Source organism: Talaromyces stipitatus, genomic scaffold (assembly GCF_000003125.1).
Source record: "Talaromyces stipitatus ATCC 10500 scf_1105507295541 genomic scaffold, whole genome shotgun sequence".
NCBI classification, from domain to species: Eukaryota; Fungi; Ascomycota; class Eurotiomycetes; order Eurotiales; family Trichocomaceae; genus Talaromyces; species Talaromyces stipitatus.
Genome location: NW_002990115.1, coordinates 5,765 through 25,612, shown reverse-complemented (window position 1 = coordinate 25,612; position 19,848 = coordinate 5,765). Strand labels below are relative to the sequence as shown.

At 43.5% G+C, this 19,848-nt stretch overlaps 5 protein-coding genes across 5 annotated transcripts, besides 8 other annotated features; 4 read left to right on the top strand and 1 right to left on the bottom strand.

Moving 5' to 3' along the window:
* Positions 1 to 15: part of a mobile genetic element that runs on past the window's edge.
* An 863-nt stretch (positions 16 to 878) lies between these two features.
* On the top strand, positions 879 to 1,424 carry TSTA_023430 (uncharacterized protein; the record flags this gene model as incomplete). The annotated part of the gene is made up of 2 exons (XM_002479397.1): positions 879 to 992; positions 1,020 to 1,424. The coding sequence occupies 2 exons, from the start codon at positions 879 to 881 to the stop codon at positions 1,422 to 1,424; spliced, it is 519 nt and encodes a 172-aa protein (XP_002479442.1).
* A 279-nt stretch (positions 1,425 to 1,703) lies between these two features.
* On the top strand, positions 1,704 to 2,778 carry TSTA_023420 (uncharacterized protein; the record flags this gene model as incomplete). The annotated part of the gene is made up of 4 exons (XM_002479396.1): positions 1,704 to 1,789; positions 1,829 to 2,241; positions 2,378 to 2,472; positions 2,521 to 2,778. 4 exons carry the CDS (start codon positions 1,704 to 1,706, stop codon positions 2,776 to 2,778), a joined length of 852 nt encoding a protein of 283 aa, XP_002479441.1.
* Positions 2,566 to 6,120: a mobile genetic element.
* TSTA_023410 (uncharacterized protein) lies at positions 3,583 to 4,833 on the top strand (the record flags this gene model as incomplete). Its single annotated transcript, XM_002479395.1, has 2 exons — positions 3,583 to 3,786; positions 4,495 to 4,833. The coding sequence occupies 2 exons, from the start codon at positions 3,583 to 3,585 to the stop codon at positions 4,831 to 4,833; spliced, it is 543 nt and encodes a 180-aa protein (XP_002479440.1).
* Positions 5,488 to 6,129, top strand: TSTA_023400 (uncharacterized protein; the record flags this gene model as incomplete). The annotated part of the gene is made up of 3 exons (XM_002479394.1): positions 5,488 to 5,505; positions 5,584 to 5,849; positions 5,952 to 6,129. 3 exons carry the CDS (start codon positions 5,488 to 5,490, stop codon positions 6,127 to 6,129), a joined length of 462 nt encoding a protein of 153 aa, XP_002479439.1.
* A 770-nt stretch (positions 6,130 to 6,899) lies between these two features.
* Positions 6,900 to 9,908: a mobile genetic element.
* A 1,684-nt stretch (positions 9,909 to 11,592) lies between these two features.
* TSTA_023390 (uncharacterized protein) lies at positions 11,593 to 11,969 on the bottom strand (the record flags this gene model as incomplete). Its single annotated transcript, XM_002479393.1, has 2 exons — positions 11,593 to 11,881; positions 11,932 to 11,969. The coding sequence occupies 2 exons, from the start codon at positions 11,967 to 11,969 to the stop codon at positions 11,593 to 11,595; spliced, it is 327 nt and encodes a 108-aa protein (XP_002479438.1).
* A 492-nt stretch (positions 11,970 to 12,461) lies between these two features.
* Positions 12,462 to 13,985: a mobile genetic element.
* A 34-nt stretch (positions 13,986 to 14,019) lies between these two features.
* Positions 14,020 to 14,055: a microsatellite.
* Positions 14,056 to 14,317: 262 nt separating this feature from the next.
* Positions 14,318 to 14,372: a microsatellite.
* Positions 14,373 to 14,666: 294 nt separating this feature from the next.
* Positions 14,667 to 18,113: a mobile genetic element.
* Positions 18,114 to 19,382: 1,269 nt separating this feature from the next.
* Positions 19,383 to 19,460: a sequence feature (C-rich).
* Between the last annotated feature and the right edge of the window lie 388 nt (positions 19,461 to 19,848).

Below are 19,848 nucleotides of genomic sequence, written 5' to 3'. Positions count from 1 at the left end.
GCTTTACAAGAGCTTATCGATATGAACAAGCTACGCATCAATATTGACAGTTAGGTCGAAAGGCCATCAACAAAGCACACCTCCGAGTCAAAGAACGTACGATTCGCGACACCTGTCGCTACACTGGCTCCATAGGCCGTCATTCCTTACCCTGGTTCGCACCTGTTACTCTTGCTTCATTCTTCTGATATTTCCTTTGCCGCATCAACTATTGTCATTCCTTACTGTATTTCTGCTCCTTAGAAGACTGCCAGTGTTTGAATAGCGATCTTACGAATCACTATACGGATGGATGGATGGATGTGTTAGATAACTAGGTGTCGACAGGACGATACCTCTGACCCTAATTAAGAAAGTGCACATCGCCAAAATGCCCCTTGATACCAATCAACTACAGTGGTCAAACCTGTATAGTTTCATGTTTGTGACTCGGATTCTTCGCTTTGCCTTAGCTGAAATTCCTGTTGTTATTTCCCTTACTTCTCTGAGGCCGCATTGGAATATATAAAGACATAGAATCACCCTCAATTCTTAGAAAGAGGGAGGGGGGAATACATACAATTTTGCTTGTTAATTCTACTTCCAATACGAACACTTTCCACGTAGCAAAGCTAGGAATCATTGCCGAATCTGCCCCCACGGATTAGTAATAATCCAACAGGATGGATGGATATTTTATTACGCCCGGAGGTGCTAACCTAAAGGGCACTAGTGTGCTAATTACATAATCATTTCCCACAGATCTGGCATGAACTATACAACCACCACCTGTCGAAGCCTAATTTTTGAAATTACTCCACAACCACCGATTTATCTGGCTCGGACTGTGTGTCAGGTTATTCGCCAGCTCTCGAGGTATCGCCCAATACCGAGAAAGCATGGCGGGCAGCCCAAATGCACCACAGCTGGGCCTCCAGCCATCAACTATACGCGACCACGCGATCCAACTTGAAGCAGACATACGCGCCTTGAAGGAATACCAAGTCAATCCAGTAGGCAAAAATCGCACACCGAACTAGAATATGATTAAACCACTACTCGAAAGCTTTATCAGCTATCTGCAGAAGACACAGGACCTTCCAACCACAAGCGAACTGACCGCTGCAGTCCATGCGACGGCACGCGCTCAGCAAATTCTCAGCAAAGACATCACGGAAATCAAGAACTTCCTCGCAGCTCCGGCCAGGAAATCAACTATCCCTAGCTATGCACAAGTACTGAAGGACCCCTACATAGTAAAGCCCACCATGCAGACACGCCCATCGATGGGTCACCAGGAAATCCTAGTCAAACTGAATCCCACAGACGTAGAAAGACAGGCTCAACGCGCAACAGCAGAAGAAATCAAGCAAAAGATAAATAATGCATTAGCGAATCACAAGGACCCCGATTTAAAGAAAACGCAAATTTTAGCGGTGAAATGACATCCTAGTGGGGACCTGATACTCTTCACATCCGACAGAGGGAGCACAGAGCTGATAATAGCACATAGGGAGGACTGGCAAAAGATACTAGGAGAAAAAGCCAAAGTTAAGGTCCCATCATATAGAATTATTATACATGGAGTCAGTACACAAGTGGAAGCTCACAACAAAGCAGAAATTGAAGAAAAGATTCGTTGGAATAATCCATCATTAGAATAAGCAAATGTACTGTACTCTGGATGATTGAAATGCAATCTTGGGGAGAAATGAGCCTCCACCATGGTCGTGGAGTTCGACCAAGAAGAAGATGCAGACTATGCAATTAAGAATAGCATTGTGTTTAGAGCACAGATTTTTAACTGCGAGTACTATGACCAGACCTGCAAGGCTAGATAATACTTCAGATGTCAAAAGTATGAACACATAGAGACTCATTGCAAAGCCCAGGAAACATGCGGGTATTGTGTGGGACTGCATAGCACTAAGGCGTGTCTAGAGAGAGACAAACCTGGCTCGCAGCCAATATGTCCAAACTACTCTAAGAATCACCTATCATGGAGCATTCAATGCGAAGACCGGAAAGAGGAACTAGCTAGAATCGAGGAAAGAAGGATGAATATGCCATATACATATAAGGAGGCCGCACTTCGACGAGGGAATTTCACAGGAAAACCCAAACAATCCAGGGAGACACACCGCGGAGCAAAGGAGAATAGCCAAGCTACAGGAGTAGCAGCTACTCTTAATGCTCCAGGAAACCAGAAGAGAGGACGATCACCTAGGAAGATTACAAGGATAGATGGAAACCAGGGAACAGGTGATACTATGAGAAGAGTGCTCCAGGAACTGGATCGCAACGCTCTCCCCATGCCGGGAACAAGCAAGAAATAGGCACTGCTAGCTACAACAGAAGACAGAATTATAACATCTCAGGAATCTATTATGTCAACTAGACCTCTCGATGATTAGAAAGATACTGACAGTCCTACAATATAATGTCAACAAATCGCGTGAAAGGGTAATGGCTCCATTACTGGCCGATGAGAATGTATGGAAATACGATATCATTGCTATTTAGAAACTATGGAGGAACCAGTTCCAGACCACTATATATCACCTGGTTAAAGACCGCTTTGATCTAGTCTACAATGAACAACCGAATACACAAGTCTGCTTCTTCATCAACAGTCAGTTAAGAGAAGCATGGACACACACCTATCATACGCCAGACCTAGATACACTACATCTACAATTCAAAAATGGGAAAGAGGCCAGGACAGTTCATATCCACAACATATACAATCCAGTTGAAAGTCAAAATGAGAACCAACCGAGCACGCTACCGGATCTCTGAAAGGCACTAGAGAGCAATCGAGAAGGGGAACATCTACTCATAGGCGATTTTAATCTCCACCATCCGATGTGGGGGGGAGTACAGAGCTGTAAGACATCAGAAGGAGCGACAGATCTATTAGAATTGATCACGGACTACCACTTGGAACTTTTACTGCCGGTAGGCACAAAGACAAGGCAAGACAATGGAGAACCAAGTACGATCAATTTAGTCTTTGGAACCTGGTTGCTCTCAGAGAGCATCATTAGCTGTGGTCTTGCAGGCAATGATCTTAACCATGATTCTGACCATCTTCCAATCACAACTCTCCTAAGCTTGACCACCACCAGACATCCAGAGAGAAAAAGGAGACTATGGAATCAATTAAGGGAGAAGGACTTCTAAGAAGAGGTGCAAAAGAACCTTCAAACTGACAAGAGATTGGACGGGAGCAAGGATATCAATGAACAAGTCAATCACATTGTACAGACTATTGATAAGGCCATTGAACACCACTGCCTAGAGTCCCAAGTATGCCCCAGATTAGTACCCAGGTAGACACCGGAGATTAAAGTGGCCTAGATACATGCAAGAAGGCTTCGTCGGCAGTTCTAGCTACTTCGCACTAAGGAGGCATGGGAGGAATATCAAGTGGCTCGCAATCTTAAAGGGCGCCTAATTAAGAAATTGCTACGAAAGAATCACCAGGAACGAATTCAAGAAGCTATAGAAACGCAGTCAGGACTCTAGAGACTAGCTAAATGGGCCAGGAACCGTCAGCCACGCCAATTATTCACTCCTTCATTACAGGCAGATCTAGGACCGATGAAGACGCAGACCAAGGATAAGATCGCACTCCTAAAAGAGAACTTCTTCCCACGGATGAAGGAAGTAGACCTTTCAGATTTGCAAGATTATATCTACCCTGATCCAGTAGACTGGCCCCCATTTACGCTGAGAGAAGTGCAAGTGGCCCTATCCTCAGTGGCAACACGCAAGGCCCCTGGCCCAGATGGAATCTCTAATCTGGTACTAAAAATCCTTAAGGATATCTTATGGCCAATCCTTATACCACTCTTCAATGCATGTATCACATTCGGATATTGCCCAGGACACTTTAAAATGGCAGAGACAGTTGCTCTCCGCAAACCAGGGCAAGAAGACTATACATAAGTGAAATTCTACCAACCTGTGGCACTCCTTAACACATTAGGTAAGATCCTAGAGAAAATCATTGCAAGGCGCCTCTCAGCACTGGCGGAATGGTACTCTTTACTGCCTCTGACTTATATAGGTGGAAGAAAGGAGATTTCTACAGACCATGCACTGCACTGGTTAATGGAGAAGATAAACATAGAACTGAATGGGAAGGTATATAGAGGGGTTGTATTAATTCTCTTATTAGATGTGTTAGGAGCGTTTGACAATGTCTCTTACCCTCGGCTTCTACACAATCTTAGGAAACAAAGAATTAATCTACAGGTAGTTAGTTGGATAGCCAGCTTCCTTACGGAGAGACGAACCACGATCAAACTTCGAGAGGCAACTTCAGGAATTCTAAATGTTGAAATGGGCATCCCACAAGAATCACCATTATCGCCTATTCTCTATCTGTTCTTTAATGCAGACCTAATTGAAAAGTGCTATAACCCAAGCAACAACACCAGCGCAGTGGGTTAGATAGATGATATAAATATTATTACATGGGGAAGCTCAACTAAAGAAAACTGCAGAAAGCTGGAAATCATCTATGAACAGTGCAAGAAATGGGAAGAGAAACACGCGTCAAAATTCAATCCTAAAAAATTCAAGCTGATCCATCTGCTCAGCAAGTACAGCAAAATAACCGACAAGGAACACCCAGTCTGGCTGGACGGCCGAGAAGTGAAGCCAGTTCCTAAGTGCCGTATCCTTGGACTTATTATAGATAATAAGCTCAACTGGAACGGCCATATCGAACACATTGAAACCAAGATGACCAAATCTCTGGGAGCCCTCAGTAGCCTCGCAGGATCCACCTGGGGTACAGGATATAAAGGACTACGACAAGTTTACCAGGCCATAATCCTACCATAAATAACATACGCAGCATCGATCTGGTACGCCCCATTGAACTCAGAGGATAACCATTGGGAGAAGACAGTAGGCAAGCTAGAAGCAATACAAAAGAAAGCAGCTAGGATTATCACAGGGGCATTCAAGATCATCTTAGGAGCAGCACTCGACATAGAGGCTTTTCTCCTTCCGATTTGAATCCATTTAAACAAGATTACGGCAGAAACATATCTCCAGATTCACTCTACACCATCCTATAAGACTCTAGAGCAGAGTTGGAGAGAGGGAATCTGGGATGGCTACCTCAAAGACTGGCACAATCTCCCAAGCAGATAGGGGCCACTAGAGAGACATAAGCACCGGTGTGAAACATTATTAGGACCTAAAAGAGTTAGGAATGTGGAATAGAGATATCCCTTCCTAACTCTTCCCTAGTAGGAACCACCTCGGACATATATAGCTACCAACATGGAGGTAGCAAGGTCCATCCATAACTAGATTCTCTAACAAAACCCGGGTCTTATTATCTATACTGACAGTAGTACTATTAATGGGAAAGTCGGGGCATCTGCCATCCAATATGGCCTCTCAGTTACAAGACAAACATTCGTAGGAAGAACACCAGAGGCAAATGTATTCTTGGCGGAACTGGTTGGAATACATATAGCCCTAGAGATGGTACAGCAAAGGATAGTAAGAAAGATGATAATCTTCTGTGATAGTCAGGCTGCGATTTAGGCAATTAATGGTGCTCAAAAGACAGGCCAACAGATCTTAGGAAGCATTGCGGAAAAATGGGACGAGCTCAGGAGCCAGGGTGTCCAGGTGACTATCCACTGGATCCCGGCCCACCAGGGAATTGAGGGTAATGAGCGAGCGGACATAGCAGCAAAGGAGGCAACTGGATGGAGATTGGTGCAGAATAATAGAGGGAGACAGGTTCCATTGGATATGAACAGCACAGCTCCAAGACTAGTTGGGCTCCAGCAACCTTTGTTAGCGCTCAAGAGAGACTTAAAGACCCTAGCTTATAAACAGTGAGAACAGAACTGGCAACAGAATTAACGAGGCCATACTCTCTTCCGGGTTATGGATAAACCATCAAAGAAGAATATAGAGCTTCACACCAGACTTAGCAGGCCTCTATCATCTATCCTAACACAGATGCGGACAGGTAATATCAGCCTGCGGCATTTCCTATACAAAAGAAAGATTCCGGGAATCGACAACGGAGAATGCCAGTGCCAACGTGGAGCACAAACAGTCACACATATCTTACTGAGCTGTCCCAGGTTCAAGGAGGAGCGTAATGCGTAGAAGAATGAGGGGACATGGTCGTCCAATGCAAGGAAGATTCTCTCTGAGGGAAAATACACCATTAGGGCAGCAAAATTCATGTTGGAAACCAAGCTCCTTAGGCAATTTGGGAGCATAGATTTAGATATCTAGCAGAGCGGTAAGTCCTCAAGGGTATAACAGTCACTATACCAGCTGGAGCAGCAGCAATGTGCTCTAGCAAGCATACACCAGCTTGTTGTTTCATTCTAAATTATTTAGATACATAGTTAGTTCTTGTATATAGGACCGGAGCTGGCGGTCAGGATTAGGACACATGCCGCATAGCTGCCTGCGGGGCGGCTGGGACGGCTTAATGAATCAATCAATCAATCTGGCATGAACTCGCGGTAGCCTATAAGTTTGCTTCAACATGTGTGTGCTTGGTGTTTGGCTTCTTTGGTTAGCTTGTGAAGAGCTCCCTTATTAAGGTGTTGGCTGGTAGATAATCTTAAAGGTTAATTTCTCCAAGTGTGCAGTGTTCTATCTTCGGCGGCTGCAGCAAGATCTACTCTAGAAGGGAGGAAGAGTTAGGGAGGGAAAAGAGGGTGGAGGTAGGAGACTAGCTTCACTTTTCACTGTGTTGATTGAGGTTTGGATTTAGGTTCTAGTTCTAATCTTCCTATAGTGATTGCGTACTTGATTGCTGCGGAGACAGCCTTTATATCTGATTGCCATCAATCTGGATCAGAATGCAATTTACCACCCAGGAAAAAGGATAGGTTTCCTCATCTTGATTCTATGCACTAATTTATATCTTCTCTCATCGCTATCCATTACATGCAGCAGAATAAGAAGTGTTCTATCGTCTTGCTTGCTTGGCCACAGGTACAGAGATCTGAATCTGCTGCACCTATCTGGTTAAGATAGCTGTTGAGCCTTGTTATTCCTGTCCGAAGTTGGGCTAGAATCTTTGCCTCTTTCTAATTCAGTCTATCATATAAGCTTCTTGTGTGTTTTCCTGGAAGAGCTGTATCCACTGTTCTGGAGTATCTTTCAACACATTCTAGGAGGGTCTATTCATATTGTCTTTCTGCGAGAGCAAGCTGGATAGCTGTTGATTTTGCTTAATATAGATGTTTTTCTAGTAGTGATTCAATTCTGGTTACTTTTTATGCCTCTACTTTTGCTTGCCATTTCATAGCCATATCTAAATGTGTTGGAATCCAAATTGTGACTACTATATTTCCTTATTACTGTAAGTTTTGAACCTGTTTGTATATCCGCTGGATTGACTTTTGACCTGATTGTTGACGGGGTTAGCTAATTATAGACAGTGCCAATCTATTACTGCTGAGGACAAATATGCATCTCTGGTATGTCCTATGTGGGATACCTTGTAGGGAGGTTGCTATTGCTTCTAATTCTGCTGTGTAAGGGTTGTGTTCTATTCTTTTGCCCAAGAGGATTGAGTGACTAGATATATTGTTCCCATTTGCTCGGGTATCTCTTATGCAGCCTCCTATACCCACGTTATCTGATTTAATAGATGTACTTGTTGCAATTAGAATGCCTACTGCTTTATTAGCATTGCTAATAGCTTTATCCTCGTCTGTTTTACAGATTGTTGGTATCCAGTTGGTCCACGGTGATACTGTGAATGCCTGTATAGTCTTAATTCTTCCTCTTCTTGTTGTCTTGAGAGGTAGAGTGATCCTCTGTAGCGGTAATTGGAACTTCTGGGTGGCGATGGTTCTCAATCTGACTAGTGGGTTTAATTTAGGTAGAGTCTAGATGTCGACTTATAATTTTGTTGCTTTCTCCATATGTTGTATGTGAAATGGTTAAATATCTACTTCTGCCTCCGCCACTGCCATTGCCACTATCTGGAAGGCACCTGTAACTGCAATCGCTCTATATTTTTATATTCTATTTAGGTACTGTGTCCCTTTTATTTCATAGGCATGCATCCAGACGTTTGAGGTATAGTCTGCCATCAGTGCCACAGTTGCTTTGAATAGTTGTCTTGCAGTCTAAGGGATTATCATTTTCAGTTGTCTCAGCGCTATGGCTGCTGCTAATCCTTTTGTAGCGGCATTGGCAATATGTTTCTCAAAGCGTAGTTGTGAATCTATTACTACTTCTAGGATCTTTGCACTGTCTTTTGGCTTGACAGTTTCACCTTTAATGGTGAATGGTATGCTGCTTGAATAGCTCGCAGTCCAGGTGAAGTATACTATAACTGTTTTATTATATTTAAATGTGGCTCCGCTCCGCTTTTCCCAATCTAGGGCTCGGTTGATCACCACTTGAATACCATCATGGTTTACTTCTGCTGATGGGCCTGTTGCCTAGGCCGTGTAGTCATCCATGAATGCGATTGACCCTCCTGAGGCGCTAATCCTGTGTTATACCAGGTCTGCGTTGAAGAAGAGAAATAGTATTGGGGATAGCGGTGATCCTTATGGTAAGCCTGCTTGAGATAGCTCCTTTTGTTCACTAGTTAGCCTATTAACTATAATAGTTGCAGTGCGTCTTGAACAAAAGGTGTTAATCTATTAAACTATCTTATCAGGTATTCCTCTTGCCTTCAGTCTCTGCAGCAGTCTTTCTTTAAAGACCCCATTATATGCCCCTTGGACGTTGAAACTGACCAAGCTAAGTACCTTCTTATTTCTCCAGGCCTTGTAGATTTCTTCCTATAGTAATAATAGTGCTTGTTCTACCGAGCGCCTTTTCCTTACTCCAAAGTGGTTTGTGGGCAATAGACCGTGTATTTTAATAGTATATGATATCCTTTCTGCAATAACCGCTTCCAGGATCTTGCCCAGTGTCGAGAGCAGTAATATAGGTCTCTATGACTTAGCAAGCAAGTACTTGTTCTTTACTGGCTTCTTTAGCGGTATGATCTTAGCATTTCTCCATTAGGAAGGGAGATCGCTGTCTTAGAGTAATCTCTAAAAGATACAGAATACTCTTTCTTTAACTACCAGCCAGAGCTGCCTCCACACCATTGCTGGGAGGCTATCTTCTCTGGGTGCTTTCCATGGCTTCGCTTTAAAGACTTTCCATTTAATCTCTTTCATAGCGAGATCGGGCATATGTATCAGCTCTCTTTGTGGCTGGGTTCCCTCATCTTCAATCCTTGTTGGTAATGGTGGAAAGAATGTTATAAGTAGTTCCTCCGCCTGTTCTACTTTATCTCTGGTAGTAAATCCATTTCCTTTCACCAATAATAGAATTTTGTTGCTGAATGAGCTACCACTAGGTTTCAGATATTTGATTGCTTGCTATATATTGGTGTTATTGGCAAGGAAATCCTCCCAATGTGCCTTCTTCTGTTTCCTGATTGCATTATAATATTCTTTTGCCACTTGACGTGCTTGTTATTCAAGCTCGGGGATTACATATCCTGCCCCACGCCGCGATCTGGCCTAATTTCTCTAGTAGATATATATATAGCGAAGCTGTGTCAGATCTGCCGTCCATCATTGTTTAGTATATAGTGAGGGCTTTGCCTTAGGTGTAAGTTTTGAGACTGCTTCTGTGACTGCTGTTATAAGGCGATCCATCTGCTGCTGGACTAAGCCATCCATAGAAACCGCCTATAAGCTGGTAATGACTCTCGCTCTGATTTCTGCTTAAGGCGCGTTCTTCTAGAGTAGTCTCTTGGTGGTGGGTCGATCTGGGACCGATATGTCAAACTCTGTCTTAATAGCTTGATGGTCTGATCCATGGTTTATATAATGTATCCCACATTTGACTATCTCTTCTGCCAACTCTGTTGATGCTAGGGCTAAGTCAATCATTGTTTCTAAATTCCCTAAATGCTATGTTTTGTGCCTCTTAGTAGGAGACTTTGAAGCGAATGCTCAGTCATATAATTGACTAGCACTTCTGTCTCCCCTTGTCTCGCTGAGGATATTTGATCTCCACCCTAGAGTTGATCATGCCGGTTGAAGTCTCCTACAATTAAAACATCTGTTCGTATTCTATCTCTACCACGGATATCTACTACTAGGTCATGTAATAGCCTAGTTGTAGATATTAATGCTTCCTTATTATTTCCCTCCACGTAGACTGAGACCACTAACACTGCCTGGTCTGGCAGTTGTAGTATTATGGCCGTCAGATCTGGTGATGCCACCAGGATCTGTTCTGTCTTAATGTTACTCTGAATCTATAGCATGCTCTGGATTGGCCATCTTCCTTTATATCTTTCTGTTGGTGTCATTTTTGTCCAGTAGCTGTGTCCCATTGGGCTCGTTATTATTGTATTCTTAATTATCCGCGCGTATAGCTTGGATATTGCTATTACTCTGTAATCTCTAATTTTGTTGTCATTTATCAAGCTTTGCTATATTGTGTCCCTTTTGCCCACATTGAGTTGTAGTACACGAAGTGATTTATGCATAAGACTGTATAAGGCGTACTCAACAGTTTTTACTAAACGATTTGTGTGGTCCTCCACACGGAACACATTTTAGAATTACAGCCTGGCAGGTGCTGTAGTGATGACCCTTATCTGCACATTTAGTGCAGGTCTGAGTCTTTTTACAAGTATAGGCCTTATACCCTATATTCTGACAGTTGAAGCATTGGATTGGTCCTGTCCGTGGTTCAAAGATTCAAGTGTAGGCAGATTCTCCTGCTATATTAAAATAGTTGCTATCTATTAACTGTTTAGCGTCGGACCCTTTTGTGATATATGCTACCATAGATCCATATGCTTTGTTAGAGTCCTTCTTGCTAAGCCAGGAGATCTTAGCGATGCTGATATTATTCTCCTTCCCTAAGGCCTCGGTTGCTCCTAGTAAAATGTTCTCATCCGCATCCAGTATGGCCATCTGGTTGGCATTATCGATTTTAACTGGGTACAGCTGGTCTCATAGGACTCTTATTCCTAGTATATTAATCTTTTGTGCAGCTTCTTTGACCTGCTGGATCTCATCTTCATGCCTACAAATCACTTTGACTCAGTCTGTATTCTTCGGGTCCTTAATCATTGCTGTGCAATGCTAGTTTCTTGTTTCCTCATTTCCTTGTAGCTCTTTCTCAATCTGTTGTCTAATATTAGCTATCTAGACCTTATCTTTGTCTTTGTCTCCAACGCGGGATGTGTTGATAGTGCAGAATAGCGTATTAGCCGATGTTGGAGGCGCTAGGGGGACTAATAGTATATCTCGTTGATGTCCGGATTGTCTATCAATTATGGCCACGTATATTGCCTTAGCTGGAGTGTTCACGATAGTGTCTAGCTGCTCCTAGAGTTGCTTGCATTCTTCTATAGATTGGCTTTCAATTGCTTCTACTTAGATCTGCAGTGCTTGAATTGTACTGCTCTGTATTTGAATTATTTTAGACTGCTCCTTGATTATTTTTCCTTGTTTAATAATGATTTCTTTTAGTCCTTTGACCTCTTGATAGGTGCTTTTCAGGTATTGGCCTATCTTCTTAAGCATGTCCCTGTTTCCATCTTTGCTGTTCTATTTCTCTTTAATAAGGCTAGCGGCTTTTTTTACCGCTATTAATTCCACTTAAGTCATTGATTTCTTGGATGTTCTGACAGTGCTGATATTGTCGCTGTCTGAGGCCTCTCGGACCCTTGTTGAGGGTGTTATTATGCGTCCTGAACGCGTTGTTGTTAGCTCCTCCACCATTGCGTCTATCATCACCGGCTCGGCTCCTAGAGCTGAATCGAGTGCTAGCTATCGCGTATTCTACCTCCTGTTCAAATTCTCGATTGCTCCCAGGCACATGTATCCCTCCGGTCCGATCCGATCGGTAGGTTTTTCTATTTTTAGAGAGTTGCCAGTCGCCAATGGATTGATTAGATAGTGTTACACTACTGCACTACGGAAGCAAGGATTATCCGTAACCATTAGGGTTAGGGTATCAGAGATATCAGAGATATTCTATGATAGCTATGATCCGAGGATCAGAGAAATCAGAGGATTTCTATGGATTCTATGATGGTGATGGAATATATAAGGACACTCGTTTATTGTGTATTTAGTTTATTCTATCGTCTTGAATTAACCGTGCTAAGTACCCCTTAGCTTTGACAACTTGAGTATACGTTCTTCTATCGAACCGGATATTCATCCTTTCATTAAGACTTTGCTTTCAAGAAGCCTTTCGTACTTAGAAGCCTTATAACTTCAGCGTGTTATAAGCTATCCGAGATATACTCGACGGTAGTTTGACCGAAGTTTCCGACATCCAGTTTATCTAACACACCCCCTCAGCTGCAGAAAGCAACTGCTTGCAAGGCTGGAATAGCTTTATAAGTTGTTGGGCATATTATTGAGAGAAAGCAATTCTTCGATATCTGGGTTCTCTATATCCTTTTGCTGGGGAGCGAGATAGCTGTTAATATCCTCTACTCTGATTTGATTGAGAAACTTTTAGTGTTCCTGTTTACTAAGTGCCTTAGTCAGGCCATTTGCAATCATATCTTTTGTGGGCGTGTAATGCACTTGGATGTCTCCCTTCTGCACCTCTTGTTGTACCTAGTGATTATGAATATCAATATATCAGAGCTTTGTACGCAATCGCGGAGCGTCCTTCTTTAGCAATCCTAGAGTTTGCTGGTTATTGCAGAAAATGTGAAGAGTAGGTGTTCTAAACTATATCTCTAACTCTAGAAGTAATTGAAGGACATATTTGCCTTCTTTCACTCTCTAAGCAAGAGCTAATAATTTAGCTTCAGTGGTTAACATTGTTACTGTATCCTGCTTATTTGCTTGCCATCCTATTATTTTACCAAAAAGTGTTATGACGTATGCTTGCGAGCTCTTATGGTTAAGTGTATTATCTGCAAAGGAGACATCTATTAACACTGAATAATCTTCACCTCCTCCAAGCCTCAAGGTATATATATGATGACGTTCAAGGTAGCATAAAACCTTGTCAGCAGCTTAATGGTGCTTTAGTCCGGGATTTAATAAGAACCGTGAAAGCCGTGAGATGGCAAAAGCTATGTCAGGTTGAGTGCTTACTGCTATATACATAATTAAGCTAACTTTCCATTGATATTGATGGTTACTTTTATAGGTGGCCATTCCTTCATATAGGAGTAATTCTTCTCAAGCTATTAGTGTGTCATCAGTTTGTCGAGTGTCGGCTAACTTTGCAATTTTATTGATATAGGTGGCTTGACTGAGCTAGATCACCTTATTACTTCAATCCTATATAACTCTTATACCTAAGAACCACTCCAGGTCTCCTTCTCCGGATATTTTGTATTTGGCATGAAGTTGGTTCATGACTGAGTCAGCTTCTAGTTGGTGGCTCTTCTTATATGTGATAACGATATCGTCTACATAAAAGAATAGTATGATCCCAGATTTCAACATATAACATGGTTCGTGAGGCACAGCCTTAAACCCTAACTTTGTGAGAGTACTGGTAAGTTTCTTTTGCTATAGGAGTGGTGATCTACATAATCCGTAGAGAGCCTTCTTCAGTTGATATATTTTTCCAGACTCACGATATCTAGGAGCCATTCTCATAAAGATCTCTTTATCTAGTATAGCATTAACAAAGGCATTGACAGCGTTATAATACTTGAGTTCTAGATTGAAGTGTGCAGTAATAGCCATAAATGTCCTAAAAGATCTCGCAGCAAGAGTAATAGTATACATGTCCCTTGTATCATCTCTTTTCTCTTAATCACCTCTTACCATAAGTTGTGCCTTGCACTTGACTAGACGACCTTTCTTGTCCTACTTATAGATATATACCCACATGCAATTGAGAATCTGCTTTCCTTTTGCCTTACCAATAGGCACCGTTATCCAAGAGCTAGATGGATCATGACTTTTAAGGTGATCTCTCTCAGCCTCCTCAAATAACCAACCTAAAGGATGTTTTTCCACTTCATAGTGACTCTTGGGAGCAGGTGGTAGGTCACGGACTAGAACTAACTGAGTGTGTGTGTGTGTGTGTGTGTGTGTGTGTGTGTGTATTTAACGGCCGTGGATCGTGACTCGCACGCTTTCCACCAATCCCTACTGGGACATAGGCCGCCGAGGGGTAAACCTCGGGCTTCAGGTCCTATCAGATTTATATACAAATAAGGGACTCTTTGGCGCATTTCCATAGCTGCCGTGGTCTTATAGGGAGGTCCACTTCTGAGTGGGTTTTAGATATTTGCCAGCTGCAATGGTCCATCTACGCTCCATGACCCATAACTCTACCATAATAGTAATCAAGCAGTGAGAGTTTAAAAGAAAGAAGGAAAGAAGGAAAGAAGGGAAGAAAGAGAGAAAGAAAGAGGGAAAAGAGAGATATAAGGGAAAAGTAGGGCTGACTTAGCTAGGTGCTAAGGAGAGGTTGGCGAGGACAGATATCCTCAAAAAAACGGGTCTCTGCTAGCCATGTAGCTAGTTTTTGTGCTCCTTTCGCGGTGCCTAGAAGGAAGGATATGACCTTAGAAGAAGGTCCAGGAGGACGAGGGCTCGTCTCTTAGCTATATAGCAGAAGAAGAAATGTAGAGGTGCTTTTTATGCTCCACATTGACAGAGGAGATAAGCATTATCATGATTAAAACATTCATGGTAGTCTACGAAGTCTCTATGTCCAGTATAGGCTGCAATGATATGGCCAAGGTCAAGTCGGTTAAGTTAAAGCTCTCTAGGGCGCTTAGGAGATGTAGTTATTTCTAGATCTTGGTAAGTTTATAGTGCTATAGTCTACCACCGTGTCTGGGCAGCAGAGAGAGATTAAGTCTTGGCATGTCTCTTTAGCGAGGCATATAAGGACTTGCATGGAGAGGGGGGGGTAGAGGCAGCTCCCTCTTTAGCAGCAGAATCTGCTGCTTCATTCTTAGGGATTTTAGTGTGTTCAGGGACCCATCAGATTTGGACTAATCCACTTTTGGTGTGTGGAAGCCTTTCACGTAGTGGCCAGCCAGCTACAAGGGTGCGGAAGGATTTAAAGGCTTCTTGAAAAGATCTGGTAGAGAGAGATAGAAGGCGCGTGGCAACTTCTAAGTTATTAAGGCAGATCCATAAGTTAGTAGCAAATTGAGCTATTGGGTATGCTATTGCTGCTTGGGCACCAGCTAGGGCAGCTTCTGCTTCTGCGTCGAAGACCTCTTTCCCATGTCCATATAAGAGTGAGGAGCGGAGGAACTAATTGTGTGCTTGAAATCCAATGTAACCTCCTCCTGAACGTCCGTCTACTAGTCTAGATCCATCTGAAAAGATTATAATATCAGAGCTAGGGATGGTGCGTTGAAAAGCTATAAAATCAGCCACTGCCTATTCCTTACTGTATCCCATGGAAGCTCCTATTCGAGCTTGAGCATTCTCACGCGTCTCGCGAGGGTGCCAGGGAGCATATTGGAGAGGGTTTATCTGCTCAGAGTTGGGGAGGGCCAGTATACAGCGGGCAAATCGGCTGGTTTGTCGGCTATTACTGGCAACCTGTTCCGCGCGTCTTCGAAGTAGGTGGTAAGGATCCAGACGCCATAGGCGGACAGTTGCAAGGAAGGCTATTCGATCTAGTTCAATTTCTAGTGGAGAGAATCCAGACTCCCAGTAAAGGACAGATATTAGGGTTATGCGGAAAACTGGAAGGACTGCTCTTGCGCCTGTTAGTACTACTTTAGTTAGTTTCTTAAGATGTTCGCCAACTCAGTTTGAAGTCTGGGTAGGCCTAGGGTGAGTACATCCTAGCCACCAGGTTTCAGCACCATAGTATGCTTTATGGAGTACACAGGCTAATACAGCTTACTATAGTAAATAGGGTTTAACTCCTTGGGCAGTATTCCCTAGAGAGCGAAGGGTATTAGCTATAGTGAGGGCTTTAGATGCTGTTTCACCAACATACTATTTAAATGTGAGCTTTTTATCATAGAGGATTCCTAGCCAACGTAGATATAGGCGTTTGGTATTTTCTGAGACTGTAATAGATCTAGCTTTTACTGAAGGTATGCAGGTTGGGTCCTGGTCTGCTTTTCATCGAGAGAAGTGAAGAAACTTATATTTATCTGGTGCGAAAGTAATACCCTCTGCAGCACCCCAGTTAAGAGCTTCTTGAAGTAAGTCTGATAAGGCTTCGCAGTTAGTAGCAAGGGATGTCAAGATCGCCAGGTTAGCTGTGTCATCGGTATAGCCAAATTTGTTCCTTGGGTTTCCTAGACAGAATAGAGGCGCTATATAGAGCATGAATAGAATGCCAGATACTGGGGATCCTTGTGGAAGGCCGCAGGCAATGTCTGTTGAGGGGCCAATCTCTCCATCGAGTCAGATCTGAACTGATCGCCCAGTAGCAAAGGAGGCGATCCAGAGGACGAGATTAGTAGGCCAGCCCTGCTCACGCAATCTGCGGATCAGTCTGCCAGGAAGCACGGCGTCAAATGCGCCTTTAACATCTAGGGTAAGGAGTGAGGCAGTCATGCCTTGATTTAGCGCTTGTTCAACGTCATGTGTTAGGCATATGGTCAGATCATTTGCAGATCTTAGTGGGAGAGCTCCAAACTGTTGTCTTGCTAATACTTTGTAGTGTATAGAGATCCATGCCATATTCCGTGCCACTAGGCGCTCGAGTCCTTTGCCAAGAACTGATAGGAGAGCGATTGGTCTGTATGATCTGGGCAAGGATCAATCAGTCTTTTTTAGTTTCTGGATAATTGCTAAAATTGCATGTCGGAAGCATTTTAGATGATATTCAATCTTTAGACACCCTTGGTATAGCATTTATACCTTATCCTTAATTAAAGGCCATGCTACTTTGAGTATGCAGGTTGGGATTTCGTCTGCGCCAGGAGCTGTGTTTCCTACCTGAAGTATTGACTCCTCCACCTGTAACATTGATATGTCTGGAAAGTAGAGGCTAGTGATAGGGACTGCTGGGGAGTCCAGAGGTATGTCTCCTGCCTCAGCCGAGTTTTGAAGAAGATTCTGGACTAGTACGTCTCGTTTCTCGTGTATAGTAACTGCTGGGAGGCTGCTAGGTCTCAGTGGATCCTTCAGTGGAGGGCTTCGGAAGGTGCCTGTGGACTTATGCCATTTACTCATATCGAAGACGTCCTTCATTTGTGTTACTGTAAAGAGCTTATCTTGCTAAAATTGTTGTTGAGACCATCTAGTTATCCTGCGGAAGTCTGTCTTTAAGCAGAGGCCTGAGCGGTAATTATGTAATGCATTCTTGCAGTCTTTATTCCACCAAGGTTGTTCTATGCCTTGTGTTAGGGTTCTCTTAGCAGAGCCTCTATATGCTCCTTGAATTGCAGATATCAGTTTTTCGGTGAAAGTATCAAGATCTTCTTCTGTCGCGGCTGAGCTCTCGGTGCCAGCGAGATTAGAGGCGAGGAGCGAAAGGAAGGAAGTGTGATCTAGTGTGTCAAATCTTAGTTTCTGAGCTGTTTCCTTGTATCTCTGATCCCATGGAACAGTGGTAATTAGTGGTTGATGATCAGAGGTTGCATCTAAGTGGCTCGCTATGCTAGCTTTGGCTCCTGCGAGTGCCAGAGGGCTTGAGGCGAAACTGAGGTCTAACATGTTACCCCTTTCATGTGTGGGACAGTCTATGTTGGAAATGAGTACTAGACCCTGGAGATCCAGCCAGTTGATAAACGGCTCTGCAAAAGTTATAGGGCTGCGTTGTAGCGAGGGTTGCCATCTATTGTGTAGTAGGTTGAGATCGCCTGCAAGTATTGTTGTTTGAGGGAAATACGCCTCTGGCAGGGTTGTAAAAGCTTTTACAGCTTCACCTGCTCTAATGCAGCCTGCTGGGGCATTATAGATATTAACTATTAGAGTGGACTTTCCTATGGGTAAGAAAATCTAAAGGAAAAGGAGATCCAAGGCCTCTTCAGTGTCAGATGTGAAGGGGCAAAGCTGGGAAGTCTGAATGTCTTTCTTCTTTTGGACATAGGTGAGGACTCGTGGTCGACCACTTATTACCTAACTGTCAGTTGGGGAGAAGCATTCATATAATGGGTGTTTTTTAGTAATCTGTCGGCTAAGATCTTTGAATGTATATGGTTCTTAGATTAGGATAATATTAATGTCGCTAATGTATGCCAATGTGAGAGCTATTTTGTGTGCATCTAGTGCGTGTCCTACATTTAACTGTAGGATTTTAAGAGGCGCCTTTTGAGTTGGATAGTGATAGATCATAGCTCCTGTTCGAGAAGAGAGGCGAACTAGTTTTATGATTAAGGGGTTGTAAAGCGGACTGTACGAGCCATAATTGGAGGATCTTCAGTTAGGGCGTGAGGTGGGGGGGTTACTGAGTGGAAAGGAGAGATAATCCCATGGGTTGGAGGCTAAGATGGTACCTCGTCTATTACTATAGGTGTTTCTTGTGTGCCTATGAAGAGCTGAGGGCTATATCCTCCTTCAGTTCGAGCTTTTGCAAGGTTTGTGGTGTAGGATTTGCGGATCTCTACTTGTTGAGCTTTAGTATATTTAGTATTGCCTCTAGGGCGCAGGAGGCATTCTGAGAAATCAGCTGGATGTGGTCTATAACAGTGTATGCATCTAGGAGAGCATTAATGAGGTTCTAGGGCTATGCAGCAATTGGCATGGCCCTTTTCAGTATGCTCTGAGGAGCCACATAGCCGGCATCGAGAGGGGCGGGCACAGGATCTTGCATTATGCCATTTCTAGCATTGTGTACATTAAATAACTGTTGTTTTCTTAGGGAGGTGACAAGCATTGGTGATAGTACTAAAAAGATATAGTTAGATAGGTAGTGATATTTTCATACCTTCTAGGAAGTTCACAAACTAGCTTGAGAAGGGAGTATCAGGGTTGACAGCGCTTAAAGTAGTCTCGCTAATAGATGTGGGCTTAAGTTCTGTAGTTTCGCTTATTTCTAAGGACAGAAGTGTAGGATTAACGGGGATTAGAGAGTATTGGCCATTCAAGATTTGGCCAATTTTCCTTGGCATATTGGTAACTCGATATGAGACCCATCGGGAGCTGCGTTCTATCTGGCAGTTAACAAAGAATGCAGAGATAATCTCTTTCTAGGCCTCAAGGGCTAGGAGGGCTTCCGGAGATGAGGGACATAGTGCAAAGCCAGTCTTTGTGGTTTGAACTTCTTTTAGTGCTGCACTGTTTGAGTTTAGTTGAGACCTTAGGCTAGAGTAGATAGCGTAGGCTTCCATTTTTCTAGCTGCAAGATCAGCTGGGAGACGTACAAAGAGCCGATTATCAGGAAGGGGTTATTTAACCAGAGGCATAGGCTTTTTAGCAGGGGCTTTAGAGTAAGTGGTGGGAGTTGATTTAGCTAGGGCATGTTAGGTAATAGTTGCATAAGTTAACTGTTCAAGACCTGAGGGGAGGCGTGAGGGAGGGGGTAAGGGGAGGAAGGAATTTGGGGTGGGGAAAGGGGAAGAGAATAGGGCAGGGGGAATGGAGGTTGTCGAGATACTGCTAATGTAGGCGTTGAAATGTTGTTGGGCTATTGAGGCGAGGTCATCGCTTAGAGTGGTGAGGGCTCTTAGTAGGTGAGGGGCAAGGCCGGCGGTTTGGCTGCGGTGTTTGTCGAGGAATGCAGCTATAGGGCTGAAGATCTTCTATCCTTTAGAAGCTCTTGTCGTGGCTGCAAATGTGGATTCCAGGAGGGCTGTCTGTAGAGGGCCATCTATACCAGAGCCTTTACGCGCCATGGTGTTGCTAGGTGCGTTGAGGCGCGTCAACGGCCGCGCTCTTGGGAGCTAGGTAGTAGAGAGGGGTGAGGAATTTGAGCCTCTGACTGTTTGATATGAATAATTAAAAAGGAAGTCGCCTATCAACTCGA